This window comes from Aythya marila (assembly GCF_965140915.1).
Source record: "Aythya marila genome assembly, chromosome: 10".
NCBI lineage: Eukaryota > Metazoa > Chordata > Aves > Anseriformes > Anatidae > Aythya > Aythya marila.
Genome location: NC_139051.1, coordinates 20937627 through 20947657, shown reverse-complemented (window position 1 = coordinate 20947657; position 10031 = coordinate 20937627). Strand labels below are relative to the sequence as shown.

Sequence of the window (10031 nt, the reverse complement as noted above, 5' to 3'; positions counted from 1 at the left end):
GAATTAAGAAATATTGGTCTTGATCTTTGCCCACTGAGGAGGAGCCTCAATTAATTCTCCGTGAAAACCATAATGAGTTCTGCTAACACAGACGTGTTGTTAAAGTCAAACTTTCTCTGCTTATGAATTTCCTCAGGAGGAATTTGTCCTAGCTGACATGCTGTCTATAGGCCAGAACGCTAACAAAACAATATCATCCTTTTATACAGATTACTTTATGTATCTTCCCACAAATTGTAACAGATGAAAAGTATTTAATTTTGCCATCTGTAAGCAAATCAAATAATCTGATCTAAAGCTTGCCCAAGTTAGGGAAAAGGCTTTAATCGGGCTTTGGCTCACTTTCTAAATGTGACTGAGATGTTTTATAGCTATTTCCAGAAAGCAAAACTTCACTATAAATCAACACAGCATATTACCTGCTCAGCTTCATATATGCACATATGTTTTCTTGACTTGTTAATAAAAGCTATTCTCCCTTATTATAAAAGCTAACTCATTTTCTTCTCTGAATATTTTCAGAAATAGGCTGAGCATATGAAAATATCTTTGAATTAGTTTATTTCCTTCCCATTATTAATTAATGGAACAAATACATTACTGGACTTAAAATGCACTCTGAAACTGTGATTTTAATATACTTTATTGAAAAAAGTATACAGTTTTAAATTATTTTTAATGGGACAAAGCAATGGTCACCTCTGTCTATCTACCAAGTCCTTTTTTGATGAATCATGACTACCATATGTCAAATTCACATCTGCAAGACTAGCAAAGTAAAAAGATAAATCTTTTTTTCAACATATTGTTAAGAATTTATATCACCAACAGTTTAAAATCATGAAATGCTGATGCTCTGACTATATTTCATGTCCTCTGTGTTGCACCAGTTCCCAGTTCACAGTTTATCCATGTATTAGCATGCCAATTGAACACATCAGTCAATGTCACCTTGAGAAAATTGTCAACAGCAGAGAAAGAAGAACAAAAGGAGGTTTAGCACGGAGGCCTGGGACACCACCACATTCTCTTGCATTTTCCTAAAGAGAGAGAAAAAAAAAAAAATACAAGCCATTACACCGATATATGAGCATTTATCAAACTATAGAGGCAAAAGAAGATACTACCAACAAAATGAAAACCATGAAATAAATACACTTAGAAAGTAATACAGGTGCATATTTTCATTTGAACAAGTTTAGGTCATAGACTGAAACTAAGCGGGATCTACAAGAGTTACCTTCATGATATATTCTAGGTCTCGTTCTACATTCCATTACAACACCAAAGGCACTAAATAGTTACTCTAGAGTAAAATTGGTGTCTATGAACATATGCTGTACAAACGACTGTAATCATGTCCTGGTCTCTATCTTCTTGCTGCTAAACAAATGAGCATTGTGGAGAACACAGGCTAGTAAATATGTGCAGTGATCCCTCCCAAGCAATATTATGTGTAGATGTAATGACTATACCACGGCAGTTGATATAGCAAAGTTAGTCACTGAAAAAAACATTAGCAGCACAAAGTTCCCAACCATCTCTAATGAGGAATCTTGCGGTCAGTGCCTGAGGCAGAATGAACTCTCAAATATTTCTGCCTGCCAGTCTGTGCTTACATCCTACCACTTTCTATTATATGATATAAAACAGTCTACAAAAGCAGCAAGTCAAGACGATGTCTATAGGAGTACTAAAATTTTTTCTGCACTTACAATGTCATTCACTTCCCTTAGTGATGTGTTCTGAATGTTTTATCTTAGAAGAGATCTCTCCTATTTATTTTTCAAAGAAATAAAACATCTACCAGAGTCCAAAAGAAAGAAGTAAAAACTTACTTCAGGGTGAAATCCATGACAAGATTCTGGGCGTCTTCTTATCTTCTGAGATTTTAAACGTTCACATTTAAGAGATTCGTTATGTACAATGTAGTTAAGGAGAGATCTGAGCACTGCATTTAAATGTCCTGAGTTCATCTGAGTGTTTTGAAATGCATATAGTGCAATTCTTTTAGCTCCTTCCTTTTCCCTCTCAAATATCCAAGGAGAAATGTGTGGTCAACATAAGAAAACTAAGGTAATTCTAAGTGCCTCTATTGTTCCAGTGATCCATTGCTTAGACAGTATAATTTGCACTTACATTGTTAACATGTCTTTCAATAATAAGTCTGCAATAAAAGCACACTACTTTTGATAAATTCCATCTTAAGAGACAAAACAAACCCAGAAATATATGGAACAGCACAGAATAAAAAATATGGCACTAAAAATACAAGTGATATATTTACTTTACTGAATTTTCATATTGATGGAAAGCAGAATTCTGAAACATTTTCAACACTCCAGTACAACTTTAAAATATTTTTTTTTAAAGTCTATACTGTAAGGAGTTTCATATGTTCTAATATCAGCAGCTCAGAAGGGACTTACATCCTTACTGCCTGACATGGAAGATGTTCAGCTATCTAAAAAAGCAGACTGTGACCTTACAATACTTAAAGATGTGTGTGTGTGTTTCTTAATTTGTATTGGTTACCCTAAATATCTAAAAATGTGAATTACAGCCCCAGCACTTTATAATGGCTAATGATGCATTCTTCGAGATTATAAAGTAATGTAAAGCAAGTTTTTATGTAAGAAGAAATTTTTCAATACTTGCATCTTGAGTCTCTTCTTCACAACTCGGCAAATAAAAGGATATACCTTATTTCTATAGGTGCCATGGTAATTGGTGGGACAGAATCACAGAAGCATTCATTGTCTACTACTACCATAAAAAGATTGCTGCTTGGGATTTGTTGGATGACAAAAGACCTGCAAATAAAAAAGAAAGTAATTAATGGCAATATTCTGTATTTCTTAGCAACAAGTTTTGTTAAGTATTACAGTCACAAACATCACTGACTTTATAACTTTATATATAATCATACTAAATCTCTACACCTTGTAGAAGTAGAGGGCCTTGGGCAATGCTTTCCTCAGCTCATTGAATATGGCTGCATATTTTGAGATGTTCATGATGCTTAGCAGACAGGTATAGCAGAACGGATGGGCTTATACTCCTGATATGCAAATGCCTATCACCCTGAACTGGGATACAAGTGAATTACCAAGTAGTTTATCTTTTTTTTTTTTTTCTGCCTTTAATACTTAATCTTTGCTACATAATGAATACTTAGCTATCTATTTATGATCTGGAATTTTTAAGTACACGTTAAACCAATCTACATAAATAAGTAAAGTTCTTCTGCAGCCAGATGGCAATAATTCCTGGTCCCTTCTTTAGCCTCTAGAATCACACGTTGTGTGTAGCTACTTGAACAAGCTACTTGAAATCTGAGAAAGATCTCAGATTTCACCTCACCTCTTGAGATTCATTTTATTACTTAGACAACAAATCAGAGATTAAACCTCAAAATCTTCATAAGTGAGGAGATTTATTTTAGAATGATGACGACTATATGGTACAAATATGATGATAACTCAGCACCACATTAAAATTAAGACAAAGTATGCAATTCAAAAGGCGTTGAGAGAAATGAAAGTATTGCTTGTGAGAACGAAAGCACCCAGGGGAGAACAGGGAAGGAACCTGTGGGCACAACTCAATGATCCACATAATTTCAATTAGCTGAACTCTTAGGCATGTACCAAAGAGAAAGGGTGGAGGAAGAGCCAAGCAGGTACTGTTTAAACCTTTCTTTTAAATTCAGGACATGATACAAAGAAAGGCTTTAAGACTTAGAGCCATTTCTTTATAAAAAAAAATATATATTAATGTTATGTTAGTATTTTCTATATCATATTTACAGAATATCTGCCATACCGAGTATTGCTGAAATCACACAGTTCCAGGAATTAGGTGTTTTTCAGTGTGGTACGCTAGTAAATGCACAAAACCTTAAGTGAGGGTTTGAGCACCAAGATGATGTGGAGAGAAACATATTTTTCCTCAGACATCTTTATTTAAAATACATATTGTCTTACTAAAATAACTCACTGCATTTTCCAAAAATCACAGAAGATGAAATTGTGGAAGGGGTGGGGAATATCTGAATCCAGCTTCAGAAAAAAATAATTGGAAAACCCACTATAAAAATGTTGCCAACTGAAAGATTAAACACTTTTCGGTATTTTTTAAACTTACTAAACCTCCATTAAAATTACACTTACAGTGATCTGCAATATGTTAGCTTTATGTTTATACATGAAACATACATTTATGGCATAATGTAAGAGGCTGAACTTTATAAATGTACCTACCAAACAGCTGGAGCATGTAGCAAGACTGACATCATTGTAATGGAGCATCTGTGGTTTTGTGGATTTGTGTGTGAGAGAAATGGGGCCAACAAAAGGAAAGGAGGGAAAATCTTTAACAGACAGTGACACCAAAATTGTACTGCATGAATTTCACAAAACAGTTATGAAAAAATCAAACCCCAAAGGGCAAGAGAAAAAAAAAAAAAAAAAAAAAAAAAAAAAAAAAAAAGCAATTTCATTTCATTTGGATTATTTGGATTTTGAGCATTCAGAAACTTACACTTATTGAATCTTTAAAACTAAAGAAAAAACTACCTGAAAGACAAAAAATATTGTCACAATTAACCGTTCACTAAATGATTCATTCCTCTTTGAGGAGTGGGGAATAACCACTCTTCCGTTGTACCTAATGTATGTCTGGCTCAAAGTGCTTTTGTAATAACCCCTTTTTGTGTCCCCCAGGTGAATACTGAAGCCTGTGAGAAAGCACATACCATACAGACAGTCTTAAAGGTGGCATTTCACAAAAGGTGAACACTTGCCATTTTATTTCTTCTTTAAGCCACTTCTGTAGTGTGGCATAAGGTCTGCACAGTATAGGGTACTCCTTCCCCAAAGAAGAAAAGGGAAAATATAATAATAAAAAAATAAATAACCCAGAAGAAAGTTTTCACTATGGAATTGTGATGTTGAGTAGATGATTACATGGATTCTCTGACAAAATAGTTAAAAGCTATGAAGGTTGGTAGGAATTAAGTTCTATAGAAAATTTTGCTAGACATGGTAACTTGGGTTACTCTGATATGCCTCCATTTATGGAAATTATCAATTAAAGAAGCTGCAATGAGCAATATATTAAGTAAAGAAAAAACTTTTGTACTTTTGGAATTATATGATAGACATCTACAATTTAAATTGGTTCCATTTACTAAACACAATATTGTTATAAATCTATAGTCTGTTTATCTATTACAAATTTTTGTAAGGTGCCTAGCCTTATGGTAACTGCCAAGGTATATGTGACTGTCAGATAAACAGCCATAAAAATATGAAACTTCTGGCTTTCTGCAGCAGTTATATTCCATAGGGCAAATCCATCTTAACCAATATCTTGCAAAGTGGAACAACTAGCTTCTTATTGACCATATTAGAAGTAAATTCAAAAGAGAGCATTGACTTCCACAAGTAGTAAATGAATGTTTTCTCTTTTGCAATTATTGAACGTAATCTTGAACTGAAGTTGTGAATCCAAATGCATGTCTTCACCAGTCATTGACTTGTGTGTTCACAGGCAAAGGATTAAGATATCATCAAGTGAAGACAGAGGACTGAAGACAGAGATTGAATTGAGCAAATTATTAAGAAAAAAATAGTCCAGTTTAGCTTTTTCTATTAATAGAATGTGCAAAAGCAAAATATACTTCTTTCACCTGCTGCAATTTAAGATTATTTCATTGACATATGGTATTCTTACCCTCACTAGGTCATCAGCAAAGAAGTTTCTGCCAGTCATTAACCTCTGCAGTTGCTCTATGACTATTCAGTGACTATTCAGATAATTCACCTGGCACTGAATTCACCTGAATAGTGACTATTCAGATAATTCACCTGGCACTGCTTCCATGCCCAAGCTGGAGAAAGCCCGCAGTCATCCCAACAGTGGGTCTTTTTTTTGAGTTCACCATTCAGTTTCCATGGTGACATGCACATGCATCTTTGAAGCTAATTTTGAGTGAATGTACGTGTCAGTAAGTCTCAGGAACTGAACATTCACAGGGAACAAAAGGTGCATAAACACGGTCGGAACAAAGTATTTTAAATACTGAAATATTCCACCAGAATGTTTCATTGTGTACACCACGATTTAGCTACGTGGGAAAAGAGTTTCTAGCAAAGCAGCTTGCATGACTGCAGTGGAAGAAAGAAGTTGCTTACAAACTAAAGAAAGTTGCTGACAAACTAATGAAAATGGCCTTGCCTTTTAAGTAAGCTCCTCTGTGAGTCTCTAAAGTTTATATTACAATAAGCATTTCTGAACACCTGCTGGCTGAGGCTGTCCTTTGTGTCACTGGCAATATGGGAGCGAACTATCAGTGAGAAAGTAAAGATTTCTATCAAACTTTATTGCTGATTTAAAAAACATGTTTAATGTCTATGTTTAATATTGATGGAGAATGTTTGTTTTAAAAGCTCTTTTTAAGTTAAGCAATGTAAATCTTTTGATTTGAACCTTTTTCCTTTACAACAGTATCATCATCATTTGATAGTCATAGCATAGAAAAAGCCTTGCATATGTCTCCATATATAAAATGTAATAAGCAGTTGTGGTTCCTGTTACGTTGAAGTCACACTGAGTCAGTAAGAACCTTAGTAATTATTTCTGCTCCATTTTTCATCCACTGAGGAACTGGCTTGGTTATTTAAAGCGCCAGTCCAGAGGTTCAAAACAGGCCTGAACACAAACTGCTTCTTCACTTTGCTTTCAAAGGAAAGGTGAGGAAGGAAGAAATGTAATACTTGAAAGGGGTAGAAAGAAATTCTAGTCATGCCAAACTGTTTTGTTAACCAAGAAAAACTAAGAGCAGAGAAGAAACCTTCCAGAAACTCTGTATGTTGAGTCAGAGCATTTGATAACACTTTTCTCGTGTTGCACACCCCTTATCTGTTCCTTTCTAACCTATTTCTGTATCAGACCATATAAAACATCTGCGCAATATCATTCAAAATTATTTGGAAAAAAATCAGCTTCATGCTTTACCTGGAAATAGTAATGGTTTTGCATACGAGTATTTATTAAATCTGTTCCTTCAGAATTGTTTTTCCATTGTGGAATAAAACACAAAAAATTTGGAATTCAGGTCTCACCACATTCATAATTATATTTGCCAAAGTCATGCTTATGCAGGTATGATAATAAAGCATGCTTTTAAGAAGTGAGTTCTTATTGCATTCTCTAAGGCTTCAACACTATATGTGCCTGGTGGCTGAATGACTCTTCCCACAAGGAACCAGTTACTTCTGATTTCTTAACATAGCCTAGAATTTTGAAACTTTAATAGAAGGACTGTAATACACATCTTGAAGGGCAGTCAAAATGGCTACCCATACTCATGTTATTAGGTGCCTACTAATGCTGCAGACACAGACTATGCAAAGATAGTTCAGACCAGGAGCTTGTCTTTGGTGATTTGAGTAACCCTCTGCCTGTCTTCCTTTCTCTTAAATGGCAAAATAGTGACCCTGTAGGGAAAAACATCCAAACTCAGTGAAATTTGATGCCTAGAGATAAATGCAGACCACAACACCTGTTCTAAAAAATCTATCAAACTACATTAAAACTTGATTATTTAAAAAAAAAAAAAACAACAACAAAAAAAAAAACTTGACTCTCTTTATCTTGTTTGTATATATTAAAGTTTTCATACAGTTACGTAAAGTGTATTGTTTCTTCCACAGACTATGGTTCATAGAATCATCAAGGCTGGAAAAGACCTCTAAGATCATCTGGTCCAGCCATCCCCTTACTACCAATATCACCCACCAAACCATGTCCCTAAGCACCAGGCCCAACCTTTCCTTGAACACCCCAAGGACAGTGACTCCATCACCTCCCTGGGCAACCTGTTCCAATGCCTGACTACTCTTTCTGAAAATAAATGTCTCCTAATTTCCAACCTGAACCTGCCCTGGCACAACATGGGGCCATTCCCTCTAGTCCTCTGCAAGAAGAGACTGACCTCCAGCTCCCCACACCTTCCTTTCGGGTAGTTGTAGAGAGCAATAAGGTCTCCCTTGAGCCTCCCCTTCTCCAGACTAAACAGCCCCAGTTCCCTCAGCTGCTCCTCACACGGCTTGTGTTCCAGGCCCTTCACCAGCTTCATAGCCCTTCTCTGGACACACTCCAGGGCCTCAATGTCCTTGTAGTGTGTCCTTCTTTCTCTTCCTTTCATCTTCCAGCCTCTGAACCTCTGGTCTGGCAAAGTATCAGTAAGACAACTGGGAGAGTGACCAATATGCCTAGCAGGGAGGGGGATGTTCAGATCTGGGCAAAAAGGGCAGGGATGATAGGACAAGCAGTCCTGAAGTAAGAACAGGGCCAACTTGAAGATCACACCCTTCTGTAAGCCACTTACTGCCATCATTGCTTAATACAGGACATTGCTTCATGACTATCTGAGTCACAAGGTACAAACTCTGTATATGCATCTTCTCTATGAAATTTCCCTAACATAACCACATCCATAACAGGCAAAGCTGAAATAATTCAACTTCAAATATGTAAAATGTGTCTTATTCAGCTAAGCTAACATAACATTTAAGTTGTTTACTTTCTAGTATTTGACTATAACATCTGCTATTAAAGGCAATCAATATCACTGTTAAATAGATTAGTCTCTGTATTTCCACACAGAAGAACTAATCCATTTCTTTGTCTACTGGCATTCATTTTTGGACAGAATGCAAACTAAACACAGACCTGAGGTTTCCCTATTAATAAGCAGCCATTTGCATAGCCCCAGACACACCTAATCTTAAGAACATATGTTGAGTGCAGCATATTTTTTATGGCACTGACAGTGAGCCAGACAGCTTATAGAGAGGACACAGTCGTATTATATTATTCAGACTGGGCATCCCAAATGCGATCACTTATTGGTCACCTGCACTGAACTATTTTCCTTTTCCTGGCTTACAACAACTAGCTGGTGGCCAGTGACACTGCTGCAAGACACATTTCAATGACTAAGAGTGACAGTAAATCTCTAAGTAGCATTCAGCAGTATCTGGCTTTCAGATCCATTTCCCCCTTCTTTCTTCAGACAGCAAAGGTTGCAAAGTGTTTGAGGGGACAAAATGAATATTAAACAATGGGGAACTCCGAAGATACAGGACAAGGTTATTCTTGAGGAACCAAAAATTTAGAGAAAATATCTTTCTCTTATCCTGCAGAATGGAAGGTATTTTTTTGCAGTTTGGAGACAATTTGAGTATGGCACCAGCATTAAGAGCTATTCAATTTATTTAAAGACAGTGCTGTGTGTTTCTACTTAAAACTTAATTCTTGCTTTATCACAGAAACACTGCACTGTTGTGCTTTGCTTTAAACCATTATCTTCAGGACTAAGAATTATTATGATCTATATGACATATTTTACAGCTTTTTTTTTTTTTTTAATTTTACAAAAATATGCTGCTATTATATCCATGCTCATGACGACAGATGCTAGCTATGCAGTCAAGTACATGGTTGCAATAAACACACACTTTAGGCAGGACTTTAATTCTATAAACATTTAAATAGTTGTTTAGATTCATATTTGATTTCATGACCCTTATTCAAGGAAAAAAATCCATTATATGTATATTCTTTTTTTTTTTCCCTGTATTTTTTTTTCTGTAATCAGTCACATTTAGGAGGCAATAAAAAATGAGACCTTTTAGCTAGCAGTTGTTTTGCCCATGAAGAAGAATCCTACAAAACATGGAAGAATTTCACTATGGTTGTTTGAACTGGAAAAAAAAGTAGGACAAAATTGGCAACCTAAATGCAGGCACAAAGATTTGAAAAAATATTCTGAATTTCTATGGTATTCAACTCAGTCCCCACTGAAAGCTCTGATGCTTGAACATCTATGTAAATTTGGCCACTTCCCTCCAGGCCTTTCATTGTATTTTTCTGAGTACAAACATGAATTATAGAAGTTTGAGTATTTTGGATTAAGATTAGTTTTTACTTTGGGATTACATTTTATATCTGTCAAATTTGAT

At 35.5% G+C, this 10031-nt stretch overlaps 1 protein-coding gene across 1 annotated transcript in view; it reads right to left on the bottom strand.

Moving 5' to 3' along the window:
• Positions 1 to 577: 577 nt before the first annotated feature.
• CACNA2D3 (calcium voltage-gated channel auxiliary subunit alpha2delta 3) overlaps positions 578 to 10031 on the bottom strand; it is a 463161-nt gene continuing 453707 nt past the window's right edge. The window contains exons 36-38 of the mRNA XM_082768173.1: positions 2703 to 2813; positions 1839 to 1944; positions 578 to 1040 (exon numbers count right to left, since the gene is read on the bottom strand). Coding sequence (XP_082624299.1) covers positions 948 to 1040; positions 1839 to 1944; positions 2703 to 2813 — 310 coding nt within the window. The 3' untranslated portion in view covers positions 578 to 947. The remainder of the gene's footprint in view (positions 1041 to 1838; positions 1945 to 2702; positions 2814 to 10031) is intronic.